This window comes from Mytilus californianus, unplaced genomic scaffold (genome assembly GCF_021869535.1).
Source record: "Mytilus californianus isolate M0D057914Y unplaced genomic scaffold, xbMytCali1.0.p SCAF_3, whole genome shotgun sequence".
In the NCBI taxonomy this organism is placed as follows: Eukaryota; Metazoa; Mollusca; class Bivalvia; order Mytilida; family Mytilidae; genus Mytilus; species Mytilus californianus.
Genome location: NW_026262679.1, coordinates 118175788 through 118192848, shown reverse-complemented (window position 1 = coordinate 118192848; position 17061 = coordinate 118175788). Strand labels below are relative to the sequence as shown.

The following is a 17061-nucleotide window of genomic DNA, read 5'->3' as shown; positions in this document are numbered from 1 at the left end:
AGTCGGGATTTTCCATCTGACCTATGACGCAATTGGGGTTACACTCAGAATTTAGAATTCATGATGGTAACGTATTTATAGCTATAAAATCTATAATACTAAAATAACGAGGTCATGAACTTCGTCATTATACAGGGATTAATACTATTAAGTTCAATCTTTGTCACATGAATTTTCCGGTTGTAGTAAGAAAACCAGGACGGGTTCAAACAGAAAGATTTTGATAGCAGAGAAAACTATGCACCTTATAAGCAGCACGACGTTATCAGATGACAATACAAATACTAAAAATCCAGGCTTTAAATAAGGCGTAGGTACTTTAATTTAGTCACGGATCCGCGATGTAGCGGGTGTTTTCTAGTCTGGACTAATTAGCGCACTAAACACCATTTCGGAAAATATAGAATTTACTGTAATTTAATGCTACTATCATATTGCAAAAGTTATTTACTCTATGTATATGATAAAACTTCACATTTACCTCATGAAAGGACAGTGATTAAATACTATTCATGCAGGTATTCATTTGAACATAAGTGGTCATTTGTACTCTTGGAGTGTACTAATTAGAAGTACACTTACAAATTACGGAACTAGGGCGTTCACTGTATTGTCTTCCTGTATGTGCATTAAAAACATATTACACACTTCATTACATATATATTTATCACAACACAATGGTTCTTCAACTTATAACTAGAATGAATCACCTTACGGAAGTAAAGTAAATGTCAATCACTTGTAAGACATCAGTAGTATCGAACATGATAAAGTATAAAGAAGTAATGATTTACTTTTAGAACTTTGTAAAGTGCTAATTCATTGATTTTTTGAAGATATGAAACCTACGATTAACACAGATGGATATGTTCCCTTTGTCGTTTCCACAACCCATCTTCTTGTTCTCGATTGTGACATGCGACTTATCAGCTAATTTTTTACCTGTGACGAGTAACACGACGAGTGCCGCTAGTGAAGCAGGAACTGCTTACCATTCCACACTCAATTTCACCCCCCGGTTGAAGTTGGTGTTTTTCATTTTTCAGTTTTCTTTGTATTTTTTATGGACTATTTTTTGTGTTTACGTCGTTTTTCTTTTTGTCCATGGTGTTGTCTACTTTTGTGTTAGGAAGAATGAAAGAAGCTGACATTATTCTTTAACTTTACGTTCCGCGATATGATGTCCTTTCTTTAAATAATTCAAAGTTTGGTGACTATGTTGAACGTACCTATCCCATTGAACTTGATATAAAGGATTACCACAGATACAATAAAGTCTGTTTCATATCTTGAAATTGATAATGAAGATAGGTTGAGAACATAACTTTACGGTTAAGGTGATGCTATCAGCTTCCCAATTGAGAACTCATCATTTCTATGTAGCAACTTCAACGCAGCGCCTGCAAATGGCGTACATATCTCTTAGTCAATACGATATTCCAGAGCTTGGAAGCTATTGAACCAAGGGTCCAAAGTGGTAAAGTTAATGAAATCCCATTCGAAAATTTTACGGACGCCATTACGCGAGTTGGTTGACCGTTACGGAATATCCGTTTTCACAGATGACGATGGATATGTCCCAACTGTCGTAACCACATTTCCGTCCTCTTTCCTCTAATGTGACATTACCGAATTTCTAGCTACTAAAAGTACTTAGACGAGCAACACGACCGGTGCCACATGTGTAGCAGGATTTGCTTACCTTACCGGAGAACATGATATCACCTCCCCGGTTTTGGTGGGTTCGTGTTGCTCAGTCTTGAGTTTTGTAGGTTGTTTTTTGTAGACTATTGTTTGTTTTTCAGTCGTTTTTCGTTTTTTCGCCTCGGCGTTGTCATTTTGGTTCGACTTGGTTCGACTTATGAGTTTAAATATAACTTTGGTACCTTCCCCCTCTCTCTTTGACATTTTCTACATTCTTTTTTGATATTGATAGACTACAATATAACAAAGTAGATGTAGGGAATATACTTTAATGATACCACTATCTAAAAACACCAAACACAACGAACAGCTGTAATTTTATTTTACGAATAGTGGACATCACACCGATACTGTTGTCAGGTCATTAAAGATTGCATATTTTGGCTTTAATATTGATTCACTTATAGTGTCTTTGCATCGAAATTAAACATATTTATTCTAAAACCACTTGTTGGCATGACACGGGTTATGTTCTTCTCATATATTTTATGATGGTATAATACTAAACCCCTTACAGGAGGGATTGTGCTTGATATTCATATTTCTACATTGGCTAGAGGTATAGGGGGAGGGTTGAGATCTCAAAAAACATGTTTAACCCCGCAACATTGTTGCACCTGTCCCAAGTCAGGAGCCTCTGTCCTTTGTTAGTCTTGTATCATTTTTAATTTTAGTTTCTTGTGTATAATTTGGAGTTTAGTATGGCGTCCATTATCACTGAACTAGTATACATATCTGTTTAGGGGCCAGCTGAAGGACGCCTCCGGGTGCGGGAGTTTCTCGCTGCATTGAAGACCCATTGGTGGCCTTCGGCTGTTGTCTGCTTTATGGTCGGGTTGTTGTCTCTTTGACACATTCCCCATTTCCATTCTCAATTTTATCAAACAATTACAAGTGAATAAAAAATATATAAATTTATTTTTCGAACTAAAGTTTTAAATATATGATTTTTGCTTACAGATAAGATTTTTTTTCAGACTTAAACTTTTATTTCCGAGTGTCTTGATAAAGTATATATATCCAGTTCCTTATCCTCTAAATTAATCACATACTTCATAATGGCATATTAGTATTTCTCCATGAGAAGAACAAAAAAAGAAAGTATAACCAATGTAATGTAAAGCTATAAGAACCATCATCTGGACCCGAAAATTGAAAAAAAGGGAACCGCTTACATCCAATGTTATTTAGGTCAGTTTTATTGATAGGGTGAAATAATCTGGAAATTTCATAATCTAAATTTGGTTTGTTGTGTCACCGTTAAGCAATAAACATGTTGAAATGGACTGTCCAAGGTAAGGGGAAGGGTTGAGCGCTCACAAACATGTTTAACCCCGCCACATTCGATGTGTGCCTGTAGTTCAGTGGTTGTCGTTGGTTCATGTCGGTCATATTTGTTTTTCGTAAATTGTTTTGTTATACATTTGGCCGTTAGTTTTCTCAATTGAATTGTTTCCTATTTTTTATATCGGGGCCTCTTGTAGCCGACTATACGGTATGAGTTTTTCTCATTGTTAAAGGCCGTACGGTTACCTATAATTGCTTACATCCACTTCACTTGAACTATGGTTGATAGTCGTCTCATTAGCAATCATACCTCATCTCCTTATTTTTATATATTTGACATAAAATGGTAATTCTACACATAGTTTTTTGGCAAATCAAAAATGAACCAAAGCCTTTATCCAAAAGATAGTTTACCTACATTTACATCTTTGTATAAGACATCTACTAGCAAAATATAAGTCTTGACTTATATTGAAAATTAGTTAAAAGATTATCAGTTTTTTTCCAGTTTTGCATGAAAAGCAAGGTGTTTAAAGTCCTAAAGCAAATTTGTTAAAAACAATCAAAAAATATTAATAATGATAACTGAAAGACTAATTCACCGATAAAGAACATCTTTATGATGTTATTTGATAGATATATTATACTTTTGATTTTTGAATTCAAGCAAATGTCCAACAATGTGGCCTTATCATGCATTTTTATTCAATCACTTTGGTTAATGATGTCCTTCGATGCAAAAATTTTCATGTACAATTTGCAATATATCATCAAAATTGTTTCAACAGCAATATATTACACAGAATATTTTTTTTATTCTGTAGATATATGTAAAATTGTTTGAACATCTTTTTAGTATATAATCTTACTCTAATATTCATAATGCATTAGGTTTCAATTCATTTTGATCGTGTATGCGAAATAATGCTGGGGACATTCGTCCTTCGTTTTATTCGAGAAACAAACGCTATAGACGCATTGCAGATGTATATTGAAAAAAAAACACTAAATCCCAAATACGATCAACCAAAATACCGACGAAATCGGCGAAACACATTTTTATGAGTAAGAAATAATTCCATGATTCTCATTATTTCATTTAAACATTAAGGTAGACGAGTTATATTCTATTGGTTTATAGTTATATTCCTTTGACCTTTCCGGACGCCCTGAAAACTTTGTCAGAAAGTTATTCAACCATGTTCATTACTTTTCCGAGACAATTTTTAATATTTAATAAGGTATTTATACATAAAAAAAAACTACTGCCCTATGTCAACCAGGTATGCATTACTGTTACATATATAATAGATTGATTGATACTTGTTTAACATTCAGTGGCAGTTATTTCATGCAGATGTATTAAGATGTATTAAGTAATAACCAATCTTTTACGCTCAATAATATTATAAAATAATGTTCTTATTAGAAACATATTTTTATTGAAAATAGAATGTATGCGCTCAACAAATTCCTGTGAACATCGTACAACAATTATAAGTTTATTCAAGATAGATTGGTTCAGACGTCGTGTGTAATGTAGCTGTGTCATGGTAGCACCTACTGGACATTTCTTATGACAAGTAAATCATCAAATGCGGACAAATTACATTTTCATATTGATTTACGGACAACACTGAAATATATTCTTGGACAGCACAAACTACCATAAATGTCATAGATATCATTAACGACTTCTGTCTCTTGCACAAAATGAACAAGGATGTATATATATATATTGCTTACCGATACAACAAAACTCGGCTTCGACAAAAAATAAAATATTTTTGATGGCTGTGATTTCAAAACGAACACTTCTACACTATTTCAGTAAATCATAGGTATCCTTTCCAATTCTAGGTCTGTTTCATCCTTATATATAGATATACGTTTAATAAAATAAATGTTGCGAATTGGTTACATAAGTCAGTGGTTGTTCCTTTGGCTAAGTCTTTATTTTTGATATCACTTTGTGTAACTGAATTATTCAATCATAAGATACAAAGAATTCGAGTGGTTAACATAAATCTGACAGCAACCAAACAACACAAAAATACATACTCAAGTTAACAAAAATGTACATTTGTACTGTAATTTCTTTTAGGAAACAAAGTATTTATAACTATTTACCACAATATTAACCAAAACTATTAGCAAGACACATAAAAGACAATTACCTCTAAATATATTATCTCATAAATTGTCAATATATATAATATGCTAAGATTTGTAATGATGATACTAATAAACATATAAAAGATGTCATTTCACACTTATGATAGTAAGTTAACAGTCTCCAAACAAGGATATGGTCCTGTTTAATTATTCTAATCATATCTATAGGTGGAGCTAAATTGTCATCCACTTAATGAAGATACATGCCAGGATGTTACATTAAAAACATCTGCAGTGCATTATTATCTTCATAGTTGTAAAGGACGTACGTGCTATAATTCAGAAAGGTAAGGTATAACGGACTGGCAGTTCTTTTACAAGTGGTTTCGGTTGATTTTTAGTTTAAAGATACCATTTTAAGACAGATTCATATTTCAAGAGGAAGATGCTGTCATATGATTAACTATTGGTTTGTTTTATCATTTCTTAACTTATTTTTAAACTGATGCCTGTGTTCGTTGCAATAACTTTGGTCACAAAACATAAACGAAAGTCATGCAGTTTATGAGGAATAATTCAAAACCTCAATTTAAAAAATAAAAAGATGCTGACCAAGATTCATATGTTAAAATTATCAAATGTTAGATAGGACTAGGAAATGCATCACATTGAAACCTTGTACTTTAAAGATAAGTCCTCATTTGAACAAAACTATCTCTATAATTCTGATGTTGTTCTTTATAGCAGATTTAGCTGTTGACATCAGTTACGAGGGCTTCATGGGCGCTGTAGTGATAATTAACAACATTGTTATCTGTTTCCACCATTTTTATATTTTCTATTTCAATCCTTAAACTTCTGCGATAATCATATAAACTTCTCTTACAAAATGCTTATAAAGGACAATAGTTTAACAGTTGATATTAAACACGGAAAACAGGCCAGAAGCTAAATAGTATTAAACATTTTCTGTCGTAGATCTTACTTTTCCAGGAAAAAATCATTTTAACCATAGTAAAACAATAATTGCAATTAGTATAAATCTGGCAACTCTCTAAGAATGCTCAACATATGTGCACTTTGACAACGAGTACCTGGAAGGGATTGTGATTTCAATTAGGCCATAACTATCTTTTTTTTCTTTATAGTGTTTTGCAGACTGTTATTAGCTTTTTTCGTCGTTTTTCTTTTTATTTTGCCATGGCAATATCGGTTTTTCTTGGACTTTTTGGATATTGATAGTCCCTTTAGTACCTGCATATTTTTTGTAACAAATGTAAATAAATACCTCACGGACACTTAAAGATCCTTAAACAACAATCCACCTTTTCTATGATATTACAAGATTGTAAGGCCAAATATACATTCTTAACAGAATCAGATGAGAAGAACAGTCTTACAGATTAAGAAAATTACTATCAAACAAAACATTTTAGAAGACAATTTTTTTGGTTCATAGTACAGTTTAAAACTTTTGAAGACCGAGTGAAGTATATTGTGCTGCAGCGTTTGAATGTTATGAAAAAGGGGACGCCTTCAAGTAATTTTTAGTGCTTTTCATAATGTTGCTCACTGATTTTGAGTAAGCCTTCGAAAAAACTAACGATATATACTTGTCTATTAACATTGGCATCCAGCATTGAGTAAATCCCAATCAAAATCACACAATTTAGCAAATATCCAATATAATGTAATTTTCATTTGCTGTTTTTACATATTATTTTTTACTTATATACAGTACGTGTATACCCTCGGTTTAAAGTCTCCAATAATGGCAAAAATAAGCAGAGTAAAAGTATTTTAATTGATGTAAATATACATATTTCTGTGCAAAAAAGTTTATATGTATATCAATTTCACGTACTAGGTATTTTGGACATCAAACCAACTGGAATTCGATATCACGATTAAAAATATCACGATTAAAAAAAAATCGTGATCACGGCTTGAAATCGTGATCACCATTTCTCTCTGGGCTCATGGTAACTTTTACCATGAAACAATCCTTATCCATTGTATCTCATTCATGAAATTCGGATGTAACGTAAATAAAAAAATCCGTACAATACCGAGATAGTACACTTCTTCATACTTAATGAACTAGACTTTGAAATTCAAAATTAATATATTTATCAAATGGCCACGAAGATCGTCACGAAAATCGTCAAAATAAATTAATAAGATATAAACATGTAAAAACGTACACATTTCTATTGAATATTATTCCCGGCATCGAGTTCCTAAAGATGAACTGATCAAATAGCGGTAACCATAGAACAGGCAAACAAATCGCGTTGAATTCCCTTTACAATTTTCTTGTTTTTACCCAGTGTTGAGCTATATTTCGTACATAAAAAAAAAGTATGCATTTTTAGTTGCTCCTAACAATAATATGCACGACGCACCCGGTCTCGCGCCGTTTGGGTGAAATGACAAATTTGTATTTGGAGCGGCATTTAAAATTTTAGGACACTAAAAGACCAATCTTAAATCAAAATTATGTTTTAGATACAAAATGCGTAAAGACTAAAATTAATATAAAAATTTTCAACTTTATAGAATTTTAGTATTATTTCGCATAAAAAAGGTGGCGACATGGAACGAAGAGAACCAAGAGGTTTTGCTGTATATTTTAAGGAAGTTAACATCTTTCAAATCTAAATCAGAAAATGTTGATAAGAATATTTTCTTTAGAATAAAATCTAAAGATAATCTAAATCGTTATCATATTTTTGTTTATGTTTCCTCCAAACGCGGCGTTAAATGTGTGCACCATTCAATAGTATAGCCAAAGCAGTGCAGTCATTATCTGAGAACACCCCCAAAATCTTACCCTTTTGGGCACAGAATAAATGTCAGAACTTGACAACACATCATTTATTTTTTTCACAGCTGAGTTTCAATGTTCCCTGTGTTCTCTTTGTTAGCATCTATACTACTAAAATAACGAGGTCCAATTTGTTAGCCGGCATGACATAAAAACGACGAATCAATGAATTCAACTTTATATAATACTGATATAAGACAATTGTGTTGTTTAAAAATTACACAATTGTAGGCTCTTTTGTTTTCCACGTAATTAATATTACCAATATTTAACAAGTTCTGAGTCGAACCCGATACCGATATCAATAGTATATTAAGTCACATGTAGTTTCCGGTTGTTGCCTGTTACATTGTACCTTCTGTAAATATCTCCTTTATCAGGACAACCTAGAATTCTTCCAGTAGTTGTTTTATATCCATGTTACACTATAGTTCACTATTTAAGTCTGTTTTCTTCCACCTCAATACCACTATTAATTTTGGTTAATTAGTTGAAAATTGAAAAACCAGGACGGGTTCAAACAGAAAGATTTTGAAAGCAGAGAATACTGTGCACCTTACAATCAGCATGACTTTATAAGATGACAATAAAAATTCTAAAAATTCAGGCATAGAATAAGGCACGGGTACTTTAATTAAGTCACGGAACCGCGATGTCGCGGGTGTGTTCTAGTTATATTAAGTCATTTATTACTCGCTGACTTCTGTTGCATTTCAGGCATTAACAAAAACAAAAATTGTTAGGTTAATAATGCAGTTTGATTAGTACCAACAATGTATATTCATGCTTTCATAACTGTGTACATATGCAAAAAATAGTAAATTGATTACAATAACTGTCAAATATTCTGAAAAAAAGAACACAATATATACATTACTATGAAAATAGACAAACAAGAGGGAAGTGATTAGAAGTATGGGCATAGCTTATAATTAGTGATATATCAAACCTTTTATTATCAGATATTAAGTGGTAAATAACCCTCATTTTTCGAGACCATTTATGGAATAACTAATCCTAGAATTCAAATACAGAAAAAATATTTAGCGCGTAACCGAACAACAAATTAATTATCGGATGCGCGTAGCGTATTAGTAAACTTTTAGTGTTGTTCGGTTTCAAGTTGATTACTTTTCGATATTTTTTTTTATTACATTTACTTTTTGGAAATAAGGTCGAAAATGTAAGGAATCATATCTTTTTCTTCGCATTCTCAATTTGTATTGGTGCAACGTCATCGATATCGACAACGTCTTGACACGTAAGATGAGTGAAAATATCGGATTTGTTTTACATGTGAAATTATCGGTTGATTTAAATTACCGTTATTTCCCAGTGAAATAAAAACCGATAATTTCACTAGTGACTCCTCTGACGTCATTCAACAATAGGTGTTGTCAAAACGTTGTCGATGACGTCGCATCAAAGCAAATTATGAATGCGTTAGAAAAAGATATAGTTCCTTACATTTTCTACTTTAATTTTATTAAAAAGCCCATTGTCAATGTAATAAAAAGAATAACTAATCAAAGAATTCAAATATCGAAAAATATTCAACGAGTGACCTTAACAACACTGATAATTAACTCATGCACTACACGCATTCGTGAATTAATGTGTTGTTCGGTCACTTGTTGAATATTTTTCTATATTTGAATACTTCGATTAGTTATTCTATAAATATTCCTTACAAAAAAAAACCCATGTCGACCCGTTTTGTTGTCTTGTTTGTTCGTTCTGGTTTTGTGTGTTTGTTTATTTGAGAGTGATGAAGAATAGTAAGACATATAGTTTAAAAGTTTGTAAATAGCAATAGTACATATCTATTTTTTTAAATCCTGGGCTGCTCATTGACGTTTATCAAAAGTTTATATTCATATTTTAATGCAAGTTGAAATAAAATATTAAATAGAGCTATATTTCACATTGATTTAAAAAAAAATATACAACTATTGCCTTTTGATGACTTAAATATTGACTTTTAAAAAAACTGATATAACTTTATTGTTTATTAAACTTTTTATAAATATCTTAGAAAAATGAAGGCTGGAGAGCAAATATAATGCAATTTCCGATATAATTAATATCTCCAAGGGGCATTACTATTTCAAAAATAATTGATCGGCAATGATTTTCAAAAATATTCGAGACTTTGCTGACACAAACCTATGATAAATAAGTTTTTTAAAAATCTGACAAGAAATGTACACGTGAGAGCGCTGTAACAAGACCTGACGGACAGACACACGGACGCTCGGTATTTCTATGCCCCCCCCGCAACGCGACGAACGAGGAACAATTAAACCACACAAGACAGTAAATATTTATGTCGTATACCGAGAGAAAACAATGTATTTAATGACATGTAGTTACCGAGACCAATTGTGTATCGAACATTTTACCATAAGTATACACATGTAAAAGCACGTGAATATCACTTTTCTTCAGGCGAATAAGCTGTTCTATTCAAAATCAAATTCTTTTATATTGTTTGAATTTGTACCCGGGATTGAAAGAAGATATGCTGACAAGTCAAGCAAAGGAAAAATGTTTACAAAATGAATATACTTGTTTACTTAGAAAGTTTAAAAAAACATACTCTTTATTTGGCCTTTTTAAATTTTTTGATTCGAACGTCACTGATGAGTCTATTGTAGACGAAACGCGCGTCTGGCGCAAATACTAAATTTCAATCCTGGTATCAATGATGAGTTTATATACTAACAATTTATGTAGGTGTTGTTTTGGGAGAGTGCTAAAAATAACTTTATTATTTGTAAATATTTACGGCTTGCACTTTTTGTTGTTTATGGTAGTTTATGGAGATACTTACTGTCAATAAGATCATAACGTTGACCCCATCAAGTGTAATTATTATACGTCAACTATAAAGCGTAGGCGTCAACTGTCTATCGTATGAACAATTTCTTCTGTAGAAGCCGAGTGATTTATTTCGTCATTACGCGAACCACAAGCTAACCGCATATATGTGAGAATTTGACCATATGGATTTTCTGTTTTATTTTTCAGACATAAAATTTACAAAATGTTGAAAGGGATTATCCTAATTGTCACCATCCAGCTTGTAAATGCAAACTTTTTCGGTAAGTATTGGATTAATTTGAAAATGGGAAAATTGTATGATAAAATTCAGGTTTTCAGGCATCAATCATAGATAAGATAGTTGCAAATTTAACTCGCGAAAAATTTGACATAATATATAAATGTTTATAGTGAGAAAATATTAAACAATATGCAACAAAAATTGTTCGTCTATTTATTTTTGTATGATTTAACCCATTCTTGTGTTTAATAACCCTTAGTTTGATTGACTGCACAATATCAAGTTAGATATGTAAAGAATGCGTGCAAAAACTGATATCATTGTCGCATGGGAGCTTAAAAATAAAGTTATAACTTAAACACATATTAGAAAAAGAAATGGCTTTTAGAAAACTAATGTATCATTGTTTATACAGGAAAAATCAATTCCGATGTATTATCCTGAGATGAAACAGAGTGTACTTTTAAAGTTAAAACGTTCATTTTTTATCTCTTCGTGTTGTATAAGTCGGTCGTGTAAATGTTAATACTATAAAACCGATTTGCATATATTTCAGTTAAAAGGGTTTGAAATCAAACAAATGCACAAGAGCAAAAAAAAAAAAACAACAAAAAAAACACCAAACAAACAAAAAAACATACGTATGGGTAAATGAAAACTGGAACGATTGCTTAATTGTTGCTTACAGAACGTTTAGTGGCAAATATTTTATGCGTTTCCAGAACGGGAACACATCTATACTCAATACAATAGGTATATTTTGTAATGTATGACAACCGAGATGAGGGGATTAACATTTAGGCTGCCGCATGATAATTAGGGCTTATGTGAAAGGTTCATAAATTTAGGCTGACAACAGGCCACCTGAGGACCCTCAGAGAAGTGTCGCAATGGGTTTATTCTAACGTGCAGAGAACGCGACACTCTCCCAACACGAGACATCGGAATTAACGTTGCTGTGTAATGATACACCCCGCACATCCAACGGCTGCTTCACGTTTGAACTGCTGGACGTGTGTAGTCCACAGATTACCATACCTCAGTCAACCCTTAAGGTCACGAAAATGGGAAAGAATAGAATAAACCACACGGCGTCATAAATAACACATGTAACAAACCATATGGGTTTTCTCATTGTTGTTTGAACTCTGGTGGATGGTTGTCTCATTGGCAATCATATCACATATCCTTATTTTGTGATGAAATTGGATTAAGTTGTTATAAAATCTTATCGACTGAAAGGAAAACTAATCTCAAGATTAATAGAATGTAAAAAAAAACGGTACATTCATCTTTCAAAAGTTTATCTACAATGAATTTATTTTTGGTTTAATCTGTAAAATATTATAATTTGCAAATGAAAGATATCAATGATTTTCTTTAACTCTAGAATGATTGAATGTGAAATTGGCTCGTTTCTTAATAATGCGTCAATTTAAAAAAAAACTTGTTTTTATACGCCCGATTACGGGACGTTTTATGGTATACTGTTGTCTGTCCGTCTGTCCGTCCGTCTATCCGTCCGTCCGTCGTTATATTTATTGACGTGAACTCCCTTTCGATTTTTTTGAATTTCGTATTTTACGTTTCCAAGTTATGGGATTTTATTCATTACAAAGGGGGATTTCCCAGTTTTCGGACAATAACTCAAAAATGTTTTGAGCAGTTTTCATGAAACTTTGATGAATTATTCATATCTATTGACGTGAGCTCCCTTTCGATTTATATAAATTTTTGATTTTACGTTTCCGAGTTATGGGGTTTTATTCATTAAAAAAGGGGGACTTTACAGTTTTCGGACAATAACTCAAAAGTGCTTTGAGCAGTTTTCATGAAACTTTGGTGACTGGTTTATATCTATTAAAATAACCTCCCTTTAGTTTTTTTTTATAAATTTTTGATATGACATTGAGGAGTTATGGAACATTATTCTTTGAAAAAGCAGCGGGCGTATCATGCGCTCATGGCGCAGCTCTTTATTTGTTTGTTGAAATATTAAAAAACAAAATGTTACTCAGTATGTCTCCTACAACCTTTACACACCATGATATGTTACATTTATCAACTTGACCAAGAAAATATCTAATAACATTACTCTTTCAGTGAAAATACAATTATATTGATTGGTATAGGTTGGATTATATGAATATGTATTTTTTTCTTTTAGGTGTATTTGGCAAACCGTTATACAATCCATTCAATAAGGATAAATATATGATTGATTTCATCACGACATTCAACAAACTTATGAATATGAAACAACCACAGTTCCCACATCCTAAAAGTTATCCGGGTTTCCCTCCATTGTTTCCAGGGATAAAAGGAAAAAAATCAGTCTTCAAAACCATAGATTTCACTGATATGGCTCCTGGTTCCAAGAAAACTTTCCGTGTTGACAACGGTCAAGGGATAGCATTTAGGTATGACAATAATAAGATACCAGACGAGATAAAACAGAAGTAAAAAAAAGGCATTAAAAGATATGCACAGCTTATTTAAAGCTATATATGGCCATGGGTTTGCATTAAAAAAAAGTAAATTTTGGTTCCCATAAAAATAGATACATCTGAAGATTTAGCAGCATGATTTCTGTTAAAATCCGAAGTTAAATTATGATACTCCGAAATGGTAAACAGGTATTTTTATGAAACATTATTAAAAGGAAAATGCATACAAATTGAATATAAACAAACAAATAAACATGCAAATCTGATTTGATTTTATCAATATCTACAATAAAAGGTACCGGAGTAAGCGGTTTAAGAACTGTGTTATACCTTTATTAAAAAGTCCTTCGCAAACAAAAACTTGAATCAAAAAATAAAACAAAGTTCAAATTAGGTTCTCCTTAAAAATTCATTTAGACAAGGATTAAAGTGCATTATAACGTTTCCAAGTTCTACTCAGTGAGGAATTGTCATACTGCCAAAATAAAACTGCGGGCTTCGTCGGCCGTTTAAGAGATACTACCATAAATGAAAAGCATATTGCTACTTGGACACCAAAGCGACATATCTTTGTAATCCTTCAATCATTGAAAAAATACATAATATAAAATAACAAAGTCTTTAGGTCGTCTTTTTTTTCTTATACAGGAGTAAAAGCGGAAACGCAGGAGGAATGTCATTTTCTAGTGGAACCGGAGGCGGAAAAGGTTTTGCATTTGGAGGAACATTAGGTGGCGGTAGTAATGGTGAATTTGTAATGAGTCAGAGTGGTCCAGGATTGAAAGGAGGAAAAGTTACATATTCAAAGGGTGTTCCTAAATTCGCAAAAGGACTATTCGGCATGCTTCCGTTTTTTAAATAATAGGGTACACGATAGGCTAAGATTCTCATTTCTTCATGATACACTAATATTGTATATTTATATACTTTTGGGGAAACATTGTAACACGGCTATACTACTTGCATACATCCCAGTATGATAAGATAACACAAACAGTCACTGTTGTGTGAGCAAATAACTGTGTGTATTACATATACAATGCATATATGGTTGCTGCTTCCTAAGCAGAAAACAGTCAACACCTGGCAGCTTCTACTTACACGATGACCTACATCAAAATTAATGAGACCGAGATAATATGTTGACAATAAGTAAATGAGATTTACATTAATATATATAGTGCTATTTTTCATATGTGCCATAAATTTATAATAATGAGTGTTGGTTTAACCATGTACATTTATTATTGTACATTTGATTATATTCCTACTTGTACGAGATAACCGCTCTCCCAACCAAACAAACAGTTTTTTTTTATAATAAATCTGCGTTTGTTGTCACTTTTTAAATTCTTATATTTACTCTTTATTGTGCTTATCGTTCTAGGAACGCAATTGTTAATTGAAATTATTTATTTTCATTGGTCTGTTTTGCCATTTTACGACGTCTTAATTGAAAAACGACACTTGAAACGACGATGATTTTCGGTCGACATAAATGACGGTTTTACGGAAACATTTTTCAATCTTGGTGCATTTGATGAACCAAACTTGTAATGAAGTGGTTTACAGAAGGTCTTCATTGATAATTGATGAAATTTCATTTTTAAAATAAGATTCCAATCAATTTTCAAAACACATTTAAATGCCGATGACCACTCATAAAGATTAATTATTTTAAACTAATCGAGTTGCAAAGTACTTATACGAAGGTGCGTTTGCTTTAGGTGTCTCGTACAGTAAGGTAAGATCAACATTTGTAATAACCAATTTCATTTAGTTGTTATAGACTGAAAAAACTTTACTAACAGAAAATTTAACAACGTAAAGTATGTACATATATAACTTTAATTTTTGAAAAACTAACGAACTAACTAAATCTACAAAGATAGCTTCATTTTAACATGTGATGTGTTTTGTATGTTTAAGATTTATTTTAAATTGTTGAATGTGTAGATTGTAATATATTTCCATGTAATATTTTCATGTTGTAAAATCCACTGTTATTCATTGTTAAGTTTAATAACTTTTCTTTTTTCTCATACGTTGACAAAAATGTGTTTTCTTTATTAATATTTCGGCCTGTTAACTTTATTGTCATGTAACAGTTGTTTCGTTGTTTTTGCTATAATAACGTTTTACCCCCATTCTTACGCCCATAACAGTGACTGATTTTGTTATCAGCTTCAGTCAAATATTTCGTGCACATACGGGCATAAACAAGTTACAATGTTTAGATGAACTATTAAAACTCAAAAACGAGCATTTTTTTTTTAAAGTTTGAAAACTATCGATATCTCACTAAAAGAATTTAAAAATGTTTAAGGAATGCATCTGCATAAAAAAAAATCGAAATGATTAATGTATGCTGAATAGTAATTTTGCGTTGAAAAGTTAGGACATGTAATTTTTCTTATCAATCTCGATATCATCGATATCAATCGATCAAATTTCAGACCTCGCAGTATTGCCTACACTCCTTGGACTGTCATGCGCGTTTCGGGATGATATCGGGACAAATACAGATAATGATATTTAATAATGTGTAATATTCTTTATACATTTTTACAGGAAGGAATATTTTACCTTTAAAGTCTATCACCGGACTTCTTACTGCAATTATGATTCATATTCCATTTTCATGTGTATATCATTAATGTTTTTTTTCAGATTGCAGGAGTATCTTGAATGTTCGTTAATTTATAATAAAAGAAATTTTATTTATTGGCTTAAAGTCAGTTCTGTAGATATTTTACTACCATATTGTACTAAATTCCTTGCATGATGAATAAAGGATAAAATATTAAATGTTTGGTCATTTCATTGCACAATCACAGATAAACCTGAAATAAAAAGAAGTAATTACTGATAAGTAACAAAATGACGAAAACAAAAGTTTTACATCGATATATAATCGTGATTTATACACTTCTTATCGATATGCATAATTAAAATTTAGATACAATGAGATGGGACAGATAAATTGATCATATAGCTTTACATCTTGCTGGATCTTATGGTGTACAAAGACGAATATTCTGATAGGATCATGACATTTCATGTTAAAGAATATGGTACTAATAGCAAATCTTAAATAATCTCTGTTATACGCATTAACATCTTGCTTATTCCGTAACCTTCCGGAACATCTGAGATCACCCCCGGTTTTGGTGGGGTTCGTGTTGGTAGGTTTTTATTTTTATGTTGTGTTTTGTGTTCTGTTGTTTGTTTTTTCGTCGTTTTTCGTTTTTTTGCCATGGCATTGTCGGTTTGTTTTCGACTTGAAAGTTTAAATGTCCCTTTGGTATCTTTCGCCTCTCTTGTCTAAATTGTAAACGATTTAGAGCTTGACATCTGATATAAAAACTTGTATTATGATGAAGACCGTATATTGGACTTTTGATTCTTTTCTTGTTTTATTGTGTTGCTAGGTTACAGTCTAAGAAAACAAAAGAAATAAGTATTCAAATTTGCTCCATTAGCTTGAAGCTATATCAATGATTTATTGTGTTTGTTGGCGCCGCACTTCTGTATATTTACTACGCGGGTATTTCAGTTAAAAACTATCAAAGATACACCAACATTTTTGTACTTGTCATTTCTGTATATTGATTATA

At 31.9% G+C, this 17061-nt stretch overlaps 1 protein-coding gene across 1 annotated transcript; it reads left to right on the top strand.

Annotated features, from left to right (window-relative positions):
* Positions 1–5364: 5364 nt before the first annotated feature.
* LOC127735950 (mytilin-3) lies at positions 5365–16252 on the top strand. The gene is made up of 4 exons (XM_052246404.1): positions 5365–5453; positions 10964–11037; positions 13165–13417; positions 14093–16252. The coding sequence occupies exons 2-4, from the start codon at positions 10980–10982 to the stop codon at positions 14304–14306; spliced, it is 525 nt and encodes a 174-aa protein (XP_052102364.1). The 5' UTR covers positions 5365–5453; positions 10964–10979; the 3' UTR covers positions 14307–16252.
* Positions 16253–17061: the final 809 nt, after the last annotated feature.